This window comes from Bos indicus, chromosome 10 (genome assembly GCF_029378745.1).
Source record: "Bos indicus isolate NIAB-ARS_2022 breed Sahiwal x Tharparkar chromosome 10, NIAB-ARS_B.indTharparkar_mat_pri_1.0, whole genome shotgun sequence".
Lineage (NCBI taxonomy): Eukaryota > Metazoa > Chordata > Mammalia > Artiodactyla > Bovidae > Bos > Bos indicus.
Genome location: NC_091769.1, coordinates 26,779,833 through 26,797,421, shown reverse-complemented (window position 1 = coordinate 26,797,421; position 17,589 = coordinate 26,779,833). Strand labels below are relative to the sequence as shown.

At 39.4% G+C, this 17,589-nt stretch overlaps 1 protein-coding gene and 1 pseudogene across 1 annotated transcript; both read right to left on the bottom strand.

Annotated features, from left to right (window-relative positions):
• Nucleotides 1-1,908: 1,908 nt before the first annotated feature.
• LOC139185138 (polypeptide N-acetylgalactosaminyltransferase 1 pseudogene) lies at nt 1,909-3,160 on the bottom strand (annotated as a pseudogene).
• A 1,121-nt stretch (nt 3,161-4,281) lies between these two features.
• On the bottom strand, nt 4,282-5,232 carry LOC139185137 (olfactory receptor 11H6-like). Its single transcript, XM_070796782.1, has one exon. The coding sequence runs from the start codon at nt 5,224-5,226 to the stop codon at nt 4,282-4,284; it is 945 nt and encodes a 314-aa protein (XP_070652883.1). The 5' UTR covers nt 5,227-5,232.
• Nucleotides 5,233-17,589: the final 12,357 nt, after the last annotated feature.

Sequence of the window (17,589 nt, the reverse complement as noted above, 5' to 3'; positions counted from 1 at the left end):
ACTCTTCACATGAGGTGGCCAAAGTATTGGAGTTTCAGCTTTAGCATCATTCCTTCCAAAGAAATCCCAGGGCTGATCTCCTTCAGAATGGACTGGTTGGATCTCCTTGCAGTCCAACGGACTCTCAAGAGTCTTCTCCAACACCATAGTTCAAAAGCATAATTCTTAGGCACTCAGCCTTCTTTACAGTCCAACTCTCATATCCATACATGACCACTGGAAAAACCATAGCCTTGACTAGACGAACCTTTGTTGGCAAAGTAATGTCTCTGCTTTTGAATATACTGTCTAGGTTGGTCATAACTTTCCTTCCAAGGAGTAAGCGTCTTTTAATTTCATGGCTGCAGTCACCATCTGCAGTGATTTTGGAGCCCAGAAAAATAAAGTCTGACACTGTTTCCACTGTTTCCCCATCTATTTCCCATGAACTGATGGGAACAGATGCCATGATCTTCGTTTTCTGAATGTTGAGCTTTAAGCCAACTTTTTCACTCTCCACTTTCACTTTCATCAAGAGGCTTTTGAGTTCCTCTTCACTTTCTGCCATAAGGGTGGTGTCATCTGCATATCTGAGGTTATTGATATTTCTCCTGGCAATCTTGATTCCAGCTTGTGTTTCTTCCAGTCCAGCGTTTCTCATGATGTACTCTGCATAGAAGTTAAATAAGCAGGGTGACAATATACAGCCTTGAAGAACTCCTTTTCCTATTTGGAACCAGTGCACATAAGAAGGTAAATAATTGTCTTTAAATGAATGAATGAAATGTATCAACCCCAGATGCCAAGTGATTGGTTTTTTTTAATCTTTTCAGTCAGATTTTGTTGGGAAAAAAAAAAAAAAAAAGCAGCAGATCAGCATTACAATTCAAGAGCCTAATCTAAATATGCACTTGACAATGAAGCACATCTGCACATGGAGTGAAAAATGTTTTCTAAAAAACCATCAAACATACCATCTCCAAATACCCAAATTACAGATCACTTCTGCAGGCCTTTTGTTGAGTGGAATCATAAACAAAGAACAGAAGATTTATTGCTGTGAAAACAAATCTGTAATACAGTAGTATGAATCTTGGGTGTAAAGCATAATCAGTTGAATCAAGTCAGGAAGTTGAAACCCTAATAAGAAATTTGTGTGTGTGTGAGGAAAGCCTGTAAGCTGGTTGACCCAAGAACAGCTGAGATATCGAACTTGTTCAGTAAGATCAGTCACAACTTTAAATCTCCATTTTTTGAAGGCAATTAAAAACTACAATTCCAATGACAACAGAATGAATGTCGAGGGAATCTGTTATTTTTCCCCACTGAGATATGAAATCTATATAGAAATTTGATACTATACTATAACAAATTGTACTTCTCGTAGTTCTGTTTTAATTTCCTTTAAATCCTGTTTAATACAGTTTGTTTCTTAAATCTTAAAAATGTTTTCATGCTTCTGAATCTGGCTCCAGTTCTTTTTCATTTATTTTTATATCAGTATTTAATATACCGGCTACCAGTTCTAATCAGAAAAAAATTCTTAGACGTCTCTTCATTAGGACAGCACATTCAGCAGAGATCACTGATGTGCAAGCAAACCATAAAAGGTGCAGCTCTCTGGAAAGCACAGTGCATAGACTGTTTCAGTCTGAGTATTCTTTATGATGATTCTTGATGAACCACTCTTGCAATCTTGTAAACATCAGTGTGCACAGTCTCGCTACTATGTAGTTGCATGTCCTTGGACAGGAAGACCTTCAGAGTTAGGGAAGGTGAGGGCAGTCTAAAGTTTTAATGGCTGAAAAACCTTACATCCTGTAGGAGGAAAGCACTTCTCCTTTTTTTGCTACTTAAGAATGTGGCAGAAATGTATGCTGAGGTAGCCCAGTCAATCCTTATGTTTTCCTTTTTTTTGAAAATGTGGTCTCAGAATATTTCTGGAAGGGTGACATTTCAAAGAAGCCACTGCTGGAACCGGCTTCCATTGCAGTCTCTGATGCTGGGCACAAGGCTGTCCTCATCTGTGGCTTTATCCAGGCACTGGTTACTATTCAGATGCTACAAGGTCAATTTCACTGGGTCATACTCCCAAAGCTGGTTGCCTTTTAGGTGGTGGCATTTGAGCATTGTGACTGGGTCATTAAGTTTGGACACATCCAAGCAAAGGTCATCTGTTCTAATTTCTTTGTTGGCAGTGTAAGAGAAAACCTGATTACCTCCCATACCATGACACTTAAATCCCAGCTTTTTCAATCTCTTTTCTAGCCATGTTATCTAGGCTCTGATTTGTTTCCACATTTCGTATCTCTCCCAAAGAGAAATAGTGATGTGAAATCTGAGAATCAGGATAAATATTCTCTAGGTACAAAGTGAATGGTCTGCATTCGAGTTTGTGCCTTAGACCAAGTCTTGATGATATAGCTCCATAACCTACCTTTGTAACACCTGGGGAAATTATATAGAAGAAATTCTTGAATTCATCCATCCATACTTCTGCAAGTAGTCTCTTATTTTTATTGATACTCTGCCTCCTGGAAATGTGTAGGGTATAGCTTTCCAAAACACATGTCCAACACGTGAGCAAGTAACAATCGCCAAAGTTCTTCCACACTGCCAAATCCTAAAGGAAATTTCTAGGTTTCGTCCTCCCCAAATATCCGTTCCATCATTTTATGTTCCAATTTCCTGAAACTAATCTCTGTCTATAGAAAAAAGACTCCCTGCTATTGTACGTGTTCTCACAGGAAATCTGATCACCTTTCCTTCTGTCCATTTCTCTTTGGGGAATGGGATACCATCGAAAGTGGAGCTTCCAGCTGAATCCACCATAGGTCATGTCAGAACCTGCCATGTACTCAAAAGTATCATCACTGATCACATCTGTGATAGGACAGACCACTGTCTTCCTGTCATGTTTGATCCTGGCTAAGAGAGGCTCCAGCCACCCCACTGTGCACTCACAGTGCACATCTAAAAAGGTGATCACTTTGCCTTGAGACACAGTAGCACCTCTTAACTTAGCTCTGATCAATCCAGAACATTGCTCCATTCGAATGACGTTAACAGGTACTTTTAATTTTTTCACATAACTCTCTAGAGGTCTTTTCAAAAAGTCTCTTTCACGGGCATCATCTACTAGAACAATTTCTTCTAGCATGTGTCTGGGTAAGCGATTAATGATGCTACTCTCGGGCAGCTGTCCGCCGTACCGCCTTCTCAGCCACGCAAGTCATTTTTGACCAAATGGTCAGGTCAAATTACCTGGCCCTGTCATCAATTTCCTCCTCATCTGTCTTGTTTCAGCATCTTAAATATCACACTGTCTTTTGCTCTCTGTCTGCCTTTACCTTTTTTGGGTGGTGCACTCAGCATCTTCCTTCATGTGAAACTAACCCAATTTGTATAGCCACTAATCTTTTTTAAATGTAAGCCTATTTCCAGGTATATTAATTATCTTGCACAGTTAGAAAAGGTAAGAAAATGTACTCTATTTCTTATTTTTAAATGGAGGGTTTAAAAAGAGGCAGGAAAAGTAACTTCTACTGCTACTGTCATGAGTGTTTGAGTCATCTGTAATATGCACCATAAATTTTACACTTTTCCCAGCCAACATAAGATTTTTTTTTCCCCATTAGGTATTTATTTTAAATAGTGGCTCTATAAGATTAGTCTGTGAACTGGTGATGATTTAGGTGTACCAGAATTTCTTGAGTAACATTAAAATAAGGATTTCCAGGGTCCACTTTAAAGATTCTGATTTAAGAAATTTGGCAAAAGGTTTGCAAATCTATTCTTTTAAAAAGCTCCCAAATCTACTCTTTTATTAATCTTTTAGATGTCAATTAAGTAAAAATTTTGGCTCAGTTTTTCTATTTCCACCTTTCTGGATAAAAAGGTGTAAATGCGCTACCCTTCGTCAGGAGTAGAACAGAGAGAACAGACATCTTTAGGTCAGAAAAATCAAGTGTAAAAATGGATACACTTAACAGAGGTCAAAAGAGCATGAGGTCAGGAACCAGGTAGGTCGTCACCAATGAAAGCACAAGTGCTTCCTGGAGACCAGGTTAGAAGAGTCTAATGTCCAGACATCCAGGACATTTAATTCATATTACCATCCACTAAATCTGAGTTGGCAACAAGGTCTGATTTAGTTTAGTGTACTAATTTTATTACTGAATAGGCAGCAATAGATCATTTTAAGTCTGCATCTTTAGGTACAAATGAATAAAGACCTATTTTTAAATGGGGAATAGAAATGAGTAAAAATAAGCATTCTGATCTTGATCCACTCATGGTCTCTCACTCACTTTGACTAATTTTTGTGCACTTCTGAATTTTTCTCAATGCAGCCTTCATGTCCTTGTTCCGGAGACCGTAGATGAGTGGATTTACAAGTGGAGTCAAGGAGGAGTAGAACAAGGTTACAATCTTCTGTATCCCAGCTGGCTTTCCAGAGGTTGGGCTGATGTACATCATCATGATGGTTCCATAGAACAGAGATACCACAGCCAGGTGGGAACCACAGGTGGAGAAGGCCTTATGTCTGCCAGCAGCTGAAGGGACATGCAACACTGCTCTGAGAACCAGGGTGTAGGACCAAAGGATAAAGAAGAAGGTGATAAAAATAATAAGAGAGCTCAATATAGAACAGGAAAGCTCAATTCCAGGGGCAGGGATGCAGGATAGAGCCAGTAAAGGACCAGGATCACAGACAAAATGGTCAATGGTATTGGGGCCACAAAAGGGGAGTTGTGTGATGAAATAGATAGGGACTGGATAGCAGAGGAAGGCTGTTACCCAGCAGAGGCCCACCAAGTTCATGCAGAGATGGCTGCTCATGATGGTAGGATAGTGGAGAGGTCGGCAGATGGCCAAGTATCGATCAAAAGCCATGAGGGGTAGTAAGAAGGTCTCAGTGGTGCCCATGGAGAAGAAGAAGTAGAACTGGAGGAAGCAGGCAGTGAAAGAGATGGTTTTGGTCTCAGACAGAAAGTTCCTTAACATATTGGGGACAGTGGTATTGATGTAACACATCTCCAGGAATGAGAAGTTGGCGAACAGAGTGTACATGGGAGTGTGGAGTCTGTGATCCAGCTTCACTGCAAAGACAATGGCTCCATTCCCCATCAGTGTCAGGATGTAGGACACAGAGAAGAGCACAAACAGGAGGACTTGAACCTCTCTAGAGCAGGGAAAACTCAGGAGTATGAATTCAGTCACCGTGTTGACTCCTGACACATTCATGGCTTTCTAAAGGGTGAAGAGAAAAAAATTACAATCACAAAGATGACTTTATTCTTCAATCCTCAGGAATATTTCCTCTTAATAAGGTTCTAAAGCCCTCAAGATCCTATTATTTTATTATATAAATAATAACCTAACTATACTACTGAAGACTGTCAAACTTTAAGAATGCTTGATATGATCTGACTTTGAATTTTGGACTTTCTCATTCCCCTTTCAGTATTTTCTCAGATACAGCAATGACAGGATCTTATGCAATAAGCAGCTTTCAGGTTAGTGACAATACTTACAAATGTAATTAAGTATGGTAACCATGTATTTTTAACTATAGAATAAAATATGAACGTGAAGTTGCTCAGTCATGTCTGACTCTTTGCGACCCCATGGACTGTAGCCTACCAGGCTCCTCTGTTCATGGGATTTTCCAGGCAATAGTACTGGAGTGTATTGCCATTTCCTTCTCCAAGGAATCTTCCCAACCCAGGGATTGAACCCGGGTCTCCCGCATCGTAGACAGACGCTTTACCATCTGAGCCACCAGGGAAGTCCAGAATAAAATATAAAAGATTCTTAATATTAGACACAGAATTTCAATTACTCAGATCTTTGGAATTACAGACACAAATGATAGGAATTGGAAGAGAGAGTAAAAGGTAACATAAGACATTGAAATATTAATGCATTTCATTTTTATTTTGGATCAATGTTGCAACTGTAAGTGTTGACATCTTAACACAATCTGATAACCAAGACAAAAAAAAGTCAAATGTGCTATCCTTTCTTCAGTATTCATCATTGTTTGTAGTTCAAGAAAAGTTTGAAGTCCAGATACCTACATAAAGACTTCCATCTGGTCTCATCTTTTACCTATTGAATTAAAATATTACTTTAAAACTTTGGTCTAAGTTAAAACTCTTATTTACAACTTTTTTTTTTTTTAACATGAGCAATGTATCTGGTATATCACTTAAGGATTTTTGAGGTTTTTGCCTGAGGTGTCAGAATTCCTAGAAATTCCCCTATTCTGGTTTAGGGACTGTTTCAGAAAATAACAAACACTTACAATGCTATTGTCAGTAATTTGGGCATATTCATTTGTTTTCTGAATCCCCTCTGTTAGTGAGGGTCAGTTATTATTTGCGCCAAAATGACCAGAAGTGACATGACTGAATCATGATGCTTATTCAGAAAAATATACAGACAGAATACAGACCCAGACACTTTTAATAAAAGTTTTCCAGCTAAGAATGTTTATTAATGTATTAGAAGGCAATGGCACCCCACTCCAGTACTCTTGCCTGGAAAATCCCATGGATGGAGGAGCCTGGTAGGCTGCAGTCCATGGGGTCGATAAGAGTTGGACACGACTGAGCGACTTCACTTTCACTTTTCACTTTCATGCATTGGAGAAGGAAATGGCAACCCACTCCAGTGTTCTTGCCTGGAGAATCCCAGGAACGGGGGAGCCTAGTGGGCTGCCGTCTATGGGGTCGCCCATAGTCAGACACGACTGAAGTGACTTAGCATTAGCATTAGCATTAGTTATAACATTGATTACTTTCCATATCACATAAAGTTAGAGCTTTAAGAATAATCTTGATGACTGCAATTAGTGACACAGTGCATCAGAGAAATTCAGAATTTTTCATATCACACCACAAGGCTCCTCTTCAGTCTGTGAATAGATCATATATGGCAGAGCAATGCTGTGAAGCAGGAATTGAGAGTTACCCAGAAGCCAAAGTAACCTTGAGAAAAGGGTGGAAATAGCAAGAAGTATTTGGTGCTAATGTGTAGGAGGATTCCAATGGCTTTAGAAACCATGTGGGAGTGAACTCACCAATCTGGGTTGCTCAATCATCGCCTTGCTCTTCCTCCTTGCAGCAGAGACCATAGGCTCTGTGGCAGAGCCAAACACAGCTAAAAACAGGGAGGGCTTCAGTACAGGGAGGGCTTCTCCTTACTGCTTTGCCAGTTATTTCCAGATGTCACTTTGCTAACAACTTTTTTCCCCTCAAAGGTTCTGACTGGGTACAACTCCTTGATTAATAAGGACAAAATTTACATATGGTTGAGGTCCCTTCCTCATCTTCAGCTCTCTCATTTCCCTTTTTCCCAGCCCTCTTAGTTGTAAGGATGAGTCTCTTTACATTAATTCATATATCTTGAGGTGTCACTATTTTTACGGTCACACAAAAGAAGGCAGAGCTAAAAAGCACACCTAGAATTGTCTTATACTTGTACCTCTTCTGAACCCATCTCCTCATAGAATTCATGAGTTTGACTTCTCGTCTTTGGTTTTTGCTGCAGCAAAAGGCAGGCAAGATGAAGGGCATGCCATGCTTGGGAGCAAACAGCCCAGAGAGGGAGTTAACCTTGCTGGACACTGATACTGGTTTGGAGAGAAATTGGCATATTTGCTGCACAAGAAAGACTTGTCTACGTTGCTCTGAAACCTACTATATTCCTCCAAAGGCTTATAGTCTTCTATGAATTCCAAAAGTGATAATTTATGAGGAAAGATTGTCAATAATATTCCAAATACTCCCTTCCCTCAGGAGTCCGTTAATTGGGGCCTTTGAGACCCAGTTTCTCCAGTGCTGAGGGATCATCTCATGCTATTTTTAGAGCAGATGTTTATTTTATCCTAAGGACAGGTTACTCTCATGATGGTGCAAACACTGCAGCAACACTAGCTTAAACACAAGCTTTGTGTTTATCTTATTCCTTTACATTTCTTTATTTCATTTTGAAGCTGTTTGAAAGTTTGGAATTCTTATTTGTCAATATCAGTTATGTCATCTGAGTTCTTGTTCTCTTTCCCATTGACTTACTCAATAGTTTGAAAAGGATTATTCCCTTTTTTTGGTAAAAGGTTTTCTCTCCTGGGCACCTTTGTGCTTCTAGCATGATCAGATCAGATCAGATCAGATCAGTCACTCAGTCGTGTCCGACTCTTTGTGACCCCATGAAGTGCAGAACGCCAGGCCTCCCTGTCCATCACCAACTCCCGGAGTTCACCCAGACTCACGTCCATCGAGTCAGCGATGCCATCAAGTCATCTCATCCTCAGTCGTCCCCTTGTCCTCTTGCCCCCAATCCCTCCCAGCATCAGAGTCTTTTCCAAGGAGTCAACTCTTCACATGAGGTGGCCAAAGTACTGGAGTTTCAGCTTTAGCATCAGTCCTTCCAAAGAAATCCCAGGGCTGATCTCCTTCAGAATGGACTGGCTGGATCTCCTTGCAGTCCAAGGGACTCTCAAGAGTCTTCTCCAACACCACAGTTCAAAAGCATCAATTCTTCGGCACTCAGCCTTCTTCACAGTCCAACTCTCACATCCATACATGACCACAGGAAAAACCATAGCCTTGACTAGACGAACCTTTGTTGGCAAAGTAATGTCTCTGCTTTTGAATATGCTATCTAGGTTGGTCATAACTTTCCTTCCAAGGAGTAAGCGTCTTCTAATTTCATAGCTGCAGTCACCATCTGCAGTGATTTTGGAGCCCAGAAAAATAAAGTCTGACACTGTTTCCACTGTTTCCCCATCTATCTCCCATAAAGTGATGCAACCGGATGCCATGATCTTCATTTTCTGAATGTTGAGCTTTAAGTCAACTTTTTCACTCTCCACTTTCACTTTCATCAAGAGGCTTTTGAGTTCCTCTTCACTTTCTGCCATAAGGGTGGTGTCCTCTGCATATCTGAGGTTATTGATATTTCTCCTGGCAATCTTGATTCCAGCTTGTGTTTCTTCCAGTCCAGCATTTCTCATGATGTACTCTGCATATAAGTTAAATAAGTAGGGTGACAATATACAGCCTTGACGTACTCCTTTTCCTATTTGGAACCAGTTTGTTGTTCCATGTCCATTTCTAACTGTTGCTTCCTGACCTGCATACAGATTTCTCAAGAGGCAGGTCAGGTGGTCTGGTATTCCCATCTCTTTCAGAATTTTCCACAGTTTATTGTGATCCACACAGTCAAAGGCTTTGGCATAGTCAATAAAGCAGAAATAGATGTTTTTCTGGAACTCTCTTGCTTTTTCCATGATCCAGCGGATGTTGGCAATTTGATCTCTGGTTCCTCTGCCTTTTCTAAAACCAGCTTGAACATCTGGAAGTTCACGGTTCATGTATTGCTGAAGCCTGGCTTGGAGAATTTTGAGCATTATTTTACTAGCATGTGAGATGAGTGCAATTGTGCGGTAGTTTGAGCATTCTTTGGCATTGCCTTTCTTTGGGACTGGAATGAAAACTGACCTTTTCCAGTCCTGTGGCCACTGCTGAGTTTTCCAAATTTGCTGGCATATTGAGGGCAGCACTTTCACAGCATCATCTTTCCGGATTTGAAATAGCTCAACTGGAATTCCATCACTTCCACTAGCTTTGTTCGTAGTAATGCTTTCTAAGGCCCACTTGACTTCACACTCCAGGATGTCTGGCTCTAGATGAGTGATTACACCATTGTGATTATCTGGGTCGTGAAGATCTTTTTTGTACAGTTCTTCTGTGTATTCTTGCCACCTCTTCTTAATATCTTCTTGCTCAGTGCCTAAAAGAGATTTGCTCTCAAACCATGAAAAGACAGGTGGAATCTTAAATGCATATTCCTAAGTGAAATAAGCCCATCTAAAAAACCTAGAAACTATATGATTGCAACTCTGACATCCTGGAAAGAGCAAAACTATGGAGACAATCAACCATTCACTCAGGGAAAGGCTCAAAAATAGCCACACAGCGGCCTTTACACAGAGTTTCTCAAGATTCAAACCATTCCACTCAGGGTTTGTAACTTTCCCCTCAGGAAAACATGAGTGACAGCGAAAGGCGGAAACGTTAAAAGTGCTCAAACCGTAAGATTAAAAGTCAAAACACCGAAATGATGCGGATGTTCACGCCTCAGTACCTCGGGGTTGACCAGCTTCTCTCCACATATTCCCACAGGAAAATGTCAACTAGGTTCTGCTCTCCCGCCACAGACTCCCAGGCGCCCTCTGGCGGCGGAGACGCGTGTGCCTGGCAAGCGCGTGGAGGCCACCTTGCGTCACCGGTGCCCTGCTGTAGGGGCGTAGATTGCAGTACTGGACCCCAGCTGCCTGTTAGCATCTCCCTTCTGCGGTCAGGCTGATGCCTTGCATCCCTGTTTACTGCGCCAGCACCGCGGTTTATAGCCGAGAAGAATCTACTTTTCTTCCCCCTCTTCATTCTTTCCCTGTAGTAATAAATCCCACTATGGAGCCCCAAAAAAGAAAAAAAAATTGTTTGCCAGGACTGGATATGGTCTAAAAACCATAGAATGTACAATACCAAGAATGAGTCCAAAGGCAAACTATGTATTTTGGGGTGATTATGATGTGTCAGTGCAGCCCATTCTAGTGAGTGATATCAGTAATACAGCGGAAGGTTATGTACGTGTGTGGGTAGGAGGTATAAGGGAAATCTCTATGCCTTCCTCTCAATCTTGTAAACATAAAAGTGCTCTAAAAAATAGCCTTTGAAAAAAGGGCTTATGTCAGAAATATAGTAGATATGCATGAATTCCCCAATAAAGAACTAAAAAGCATAATAAAATATATACTACATCAGACCACTCATGATACCTAAGAAACAAGGTATTGAATGAGACAACATAAATAACAAACCGATGAGACCAAAAAAAAAAACCTTTCAGTTTCAGAATAAAACAGCTGGTGGCTCAGAAGGTAAAGAATCCACCTGCAATGTGGGAGACCTGGGTTTGATCCCTGGGTTGGGAAGATCCCTGGAGGAGGGCGTGGCAACCCACTCCAGTATTCCTGCTTGGAGAATCCCCATGGACAGAGGAGCCTGGCGGGCTACAGTCCATGGGGTCGCAAAGAGTCGGACACGACTGAGCGACGCAGTTCAGTTCAGTTCAGTTCAGTCCTCAGTCGTGTGTGACTCTGTGACCCCATGGACTGCAGCATGCCAGGCCTCCCTGTCCATCACCAACTTCCAGTGTTATATAATGAGAAAATATAAGGCAGAGAAGCAGAATTTTACATAGCATGATACTTCAAAAAGAACTTATTCAATTAAGTTCCCCATGGTTTTATCTAAAAAACTAATTTTTTTACAGTTTTCTTGTAAAATACAAGACAGAAAATACATAAAACATTTATGCTAAATACAATGAGTATAAAGAATAATTAAATGACAAATATCCCATAGCCACTACAGAAGTCAATAAAGAGGGCATTGTAAGAACTCTGGAAGTCTTATTATCATACTTTTTTCTCCCACTAATTTCTATTGTATATTTCTTTGCTTTATAATTTTTATTTATCTACTAAAAATAGTTTAGATATACTTGTTTTAAAATTTCATTTAAAAGGAATCTTTCACTTAACATAGGCTATTTTAAATGTTTTATATACAGTAAAATTCAGTCCTTAAATTGATTTCATTTTGACCAGTTTTTGCTGATGTATTTTGGAAATTTGTTGTCAGGTATGTCATACATTTGGGATTGTTATACCTTCCTGGAGAAGTGACCCCTTGTGAATCATGCTGTATCTTTAATCCCATAGACAGGAGACTGGTGGGCTAGTCCATAGGGTCGCACACAACTGAGCGACTGAGCAAGCACAGGTATCCTACTTTATTCTTGGTAATGTTCCTCATTCTGAAGTCTACTTTGATATTAATACAGCTACTCCACCTTTCTTTTGATTAATGTCCATTTGGTACACTTTTTCTAATATTTTACTTTTAATTTGTTTTTTTAATTTAAAATGGATTTCTTGTAGAAAACATATTATCTTGCTTTTTTCCCCCAATTTACATTATCACTCTTAACTGGTTTCTTAAGATCATTTGTATTTAGTCTAATGGGCTTCACTGGTGACTCAGTGGTAATGAATCCACCTGCAAAGAAAGAGACACAGTTTCAATTCCTGGGTCAGGAAGATCCTCTGGAGATGGAAATGGCAACATTCCAGTATTCTTGTTGAGAAATCCTATGGACAGAGAAATCTGACAGGCTACAGTCCGCAGGGTCACAAAAGAGTTGGACAGGACTTAGCAACTAAACAACAAGAACAACAATTTAATCTAATACCTGAAATGGTTAGATTAAAATCTACCATTTGGGGACATCCCTGGTGGTCCAGTGGTTAAGACTTTGCCTTCCAATGCAGGGGGTGTGGGTTCAGTCACTAGTTGAGGAGTTAAGATCCGACATACCTCGTGGCCAAAAAAACAAAACATGAAACAGAAGCAGTATTGTAAAAAAAAATTCAGTAAAGACTTTAAAAATGGTTCACATCAAAAACAAATAAATAAATAAAATCTACCATTTTGCTAACTGTATTCTATATTTAACTATTCGGTTCTTTTTTTCCTCTTTTTCTGCAGTCTTTGGCTTATTTTTTATGAATATGTTTAATTCCATTATGCCTTATGACTTGTTTCTCTTAAGTTTTTAAATGGTTGTCCTATGGTCTATAATATACATACTTCAAATAATATTATACTATTTCATATGTTGTATAAAGGATTTATATAACTTTCCCAATTCCTCACTCTCACCCTTTGGGCTATTTTTTTGTCATGGATTTTACTTTTATTCTATAAAAAACACACAAAATATTGGTATTATATGTATTTATTTTATTTCATATCCAGTAGTTTTCATTTCCTTGGTGAAACCATGTATCTGGTAACAAATTCCTTCTGCCTGAAAAAACTAAACATTATTCCTAGTACAGATGTACTGGCAATAAATTCTCCAGTTTGTATAAGAAAGTATAAACTTCTTCATTTTTTTTTAACAATAAAGTTAAAGAGTTATATAAAGAGTTAAGATGATAAATATAAATTGTACTTTGGGATATACAACATGGTGAGTTATTAATGATATATGCATATATTATGAAATGATTACCACCTCAAGTTAGTTAACACATTGATTGCCTCAGATAGTTACCTTTTTTTAGTGGTGAGAACTCTTAAGCTTTCTCTTAACAAATTTCAAGTATAATACAATATTTTAAGTATAGTCACCATGCTGTACTTTAGATCCCTGGAACTTATTTATTTTACAACTGACAGTTTATATCCTTTGACCAACATGACCAGCATCTCCTGAACTCTCCCACTCCCTAGCATTCACTATTCAGAGAGCTGGTTTGGTGAGTTCACTATTTTAGACTTCATATGTAAGTAAAATTATTCAGTATTTATCTTTCTGGGTTTCACTTAGCACAATGTCCTCCACATTCATCCATGTTGTTGGAACTGGCAGAATTTCCTTCTTTTTTTGTGGCTGAACAGTATTATGTAGCTTTGGATATTTGAGTCTTTTGTGGTTTCATAAAAAATTTAGGATTGTTTTCTCTCTGTGGAAAGTGTTCTTGGAATTTTGGTGGGGTTTGCAGTGAATCTGTAGATGCTTTGCAGCAGTATATACTTTTTAACAATATTAATTCTTTTAATCCATGGACACAGGCTAGATTTCCATTAATTTGTGTCTTCTTCAATTTCTTTCATCAGTATCTTATAGTTTTCAATGTACAGATCTTTCACTCCTTGGTTAAATTTATTTAACCTAAGTATTTTTACTTTTTGATGCCTGGTGGCAGGAGTATTTATCACCTATGGCTAAGAGAGGCTAGAGTTAAGTTAAAAGGGTGTTTCAGGATTTGTAGTTGGACCAAGGTTAGAGGGCCTGCCTCAGAGACAGTCTTTTCTGCTACTCAGTCCTTGGACAGGCACAACTGAAGGCTAAAAAGAGCTTGAACGGGGTCACAAATTACTTCAGGATTCACAGGCAAACAGCTTGGTGGGACTGTTACCTGGGCAGAGGTGAGCATGACTCCTGCTGGATTTCTTGGAGGAATGGCACTGGTGGAGACCAAGGACAAAAATGACTGAGCTGAGCCGACAGGAAGATGAGACTATTCCCAAATCTGCACCCAAGACCTAAGTCAGTGAGTCTGCATCTGTGTGTCAGCCTGCCTTCTTAAAATGGCATTTGTTGGTCATGGGCTTCCCTGAGGATTCATAATCTCTTACCTGGATCCCACAACTCCCACCGAGGCACTTTTGTACTTGTATTGCTGCCAAAGTATTGTTGCTGATGGGGGAATATAAGGCCAGCATTATCCTGATATGAAAGCCAGATAAGGATACCACAGGAAAAGAAAAGTACTGCCAGTATCCCTGATGGATATACATGGAAAAAGTCTCAGCAAAATATTAGCAAACCAAATTCAACAACACATTGAAAGGATCATACATCATGACCAAGCGGAATTTATTTCTGGGATACAAGGATGGGTGAACATAAGCAAATGTGATACACCACATTATCAAATAGAAGAACAAAAATCATATGATCATCTCAATAGATACAGAAAATGCACTTGACAAAATAAAACATCCTTTCATGATTAAAAAGGAAAAAACTGTTAACAAATTGAATATGGAAGGAATATACCTCAACACAATAAAGGCCATATTATGACGAGTAAACAGCTAACATCATACTCAAATGTAAAAGCTTAAAAGCTTTTCTTCTAAGCTCAAAAACAAAACAAAGGTGTCCACACTCACCATTTCTATTCAGCATGTACTGGAAGTCCTAGCCAGAGCAACCAGTCAAGAAAAAGAAATAAAAGTCTTCCAAATCAGAAAATAAGGTAAATTTTCTTTGTTTGCAGATGACATAATCTTATATATAGGAAATCCTAAAGACTCCAGCAAAAATAAAAAAAGAATTGTTAGAATTATTGATAAATTCAGCAAAGTTGCAGGATGCAAAATCTGCATACAGAAATCAGTTTCATTCATATACACCAACTATGAAATATCTAAAAAAAGAAATAAAACAATCCCATTCACAGTAACATCAAAAACAATGAACTAATAAGAATAAATTTAACCAAGAAGATGAAAGATCCATGCACTGAAAACAGAATGACATTGATGAAAGTAATTGACGAAGACCCAAATAAACAGAAAACTAGCCTTTCATGGATTGGGAAGAATTAATACTGTTAAAATAGCTTCTCTGGTGGCTCAAACAGTAAAGAATCTGCCTGCAATGCAGGAGACCCAGGCTCAATCCCTGGATTGGAAAGATCCCCTGAGAAGGACATGGCTACCCACTCCAGTATTCTTGCTGGTGAATTCCAGGGACAGAGGAGCCTGGTGGACTACGGTCCTTGGGGTCACAAAGAGTCAGGCACAACTGAGCAACTAACACACACACCCAAAGCATCAGGTAGATTCAATACAAGTCCTATCAAAACGTCAATGGATTGTTCACAGAAATAGAAAAAACAACCCTAGTATTTGTCTGGAACCACAGAAAACCCCAAATGGCCAAAGCAATCCTCAGAAAGAAGAACAAAGCTGGAGGCATCACACTTCTTGATTTCAAACTATACTGCAAAGCTATAGGAATCAAAACAGCATGGTATTGGTATAAAAATAGACACATAGACCAATGGGACAAAATTGAGAGCCCAAAAATAAACCCTCATATATATAAGTACAACTAATAATTTGACAAGGAAGTCAAGAATACTCAATGGAGAAATGTCATTGAGTGCCAACGAAGTGTCAAATTCACTTATAAGCTGTCCTGGTAACCATCAGTGAAGATTTTCTCACTGATTGTCATTCACCTTTCCCTAGGAGTAATATTTACAGAAGTGGTTTAAGGGGATCCTAGAAAGAAGCCCCAATTCTTTTAGAAGAAAAACAAAAGACCAATGATAAAAAATCTCATCACATTTACACTGGTTTCAAATTCCCCATTCATAGAAAGTGAAATCAGAGTAGAAATTGACAATTTAACTAGATAAGTAAATCACTTCTGCCATCTTGGATTTCCCTCCACAGCAAGTAAGGTCATTCCACATCATGATTAGGTCATTCAAGGCAGTTCCTACCTAGTACCAATCACCTGATTATTACAGTGAAAGACTCCAGGATATTTTAATGGATTTAATTATAAAGTGGCCAACAGACTACAGTTTCCTATATCTCTATGTTGTAGTGCTTCATTCAAGCTAGAGGGGAAATATTTGTTCACAAGCATGTCTCAGTTTCAGAATTAGAGTCATGGGAAAGAAAACTTCCATTTATTGCACTGACCCCCACAGAAGGTGATTCCTCAATGGAATTCAATCCCTGCAGTGAAAAGCCTCCTGAAATTTACTCAATATTTCCCTTGGATTCTCTGTTTTCTTGACTCTAGCCACCTCATAGGAGCTAATCTACTAAAACCTGGATGAGTCCCAAAAATTGAAAAGAGGAGGCACTCCAGGGGAAGCAAGGAAGCCACTGAGACCACTTGGTGAGAGACATAGATTTTTAGAGTAACCTCTGAGAGGAAACATGGATTAACACTGTTTCATATGTTAAATGTCTCCGCAAGCTTAGAAAATAAACCTCTGGAGGCTCCAGGAAGGAAGTAAGGCCAATCATCCACATAAAATGCTCTCACCTGGAGTTTTCCTCATCAGAGTCAATGAGGAGGACACGCTTTTATGTTTAGCTCTACCATACCCATGCTGCTGCTGCTGCTGCTAAGTCGCTTCAGTCGTGTCCGGCTCTATGAAACCCCAGAGATGGCAGCCCACCAGGCTCCCCCGTCCCTGGGATTCTCCAGGCAAGAACACTGGAGTGGGTTGCCATTTCCTTCTCCAAGGCATGAAAGTGAAAAGTGAAAGTGAAGTCGCTCAGTCATGTCCGACTCTTAGCGACCCCACGGACTGCAGCCTTCCAGGCTCCTCCATCCATGGGATTCTCCAAGCAAGAGTACTGCATTTGGGTGCCATTGCCTTCTCCAGACCATACCCATGTATCTCTTCAAACTGAGCCAGGAAATCCAACAGTGTATGTAAGAAAAAAAAGGACTAACTGTTCATGTTACAACCACTGATGTGATATACTATAGAGTGCCTTTTACTTTATAAATCTGGTTAGTCATTATTCCTCTGTATCAGTATAGTGTAAACGTTCTGTATGTGAACATAGAACATTTTTGTTCATTGGATAAACAGCCATGGACCCTTTATGAAGCCTATTTGTGAAATGAACAGTTAGCATAGATCATCTGCACCATTTTTTCCTATTGTATGATTTTTATGATTATTAGAGACTGTCTTTCTGAAAGCAATCTCACTTTCCAGGTAGTATACTCTTCCTTCAGACTACCTGAGAGGACAGAATACCAAGTGAAGAGCATACAGAAGGAGGCTGTTTAATCAAGCTACTGTTCTTGAAGTGGGTGGACTGGTGAGTTGACTGGTCGCCTGGCTGGTCGGTTTCTTGAATTGGAAAGAAGGGTATGAAAAAACTGGCCCCTAAGTTTGTCCTCATGTAATGATTT

Coding starts and splice junctions, on each gene's coding strand:
- LOC139185137 (XM_070796782.1), bottom strand. CDS start 5,226: ATGAATGTGTCAGGAGTCAACACGGTGACTGAATTCATACTCCTGAGT.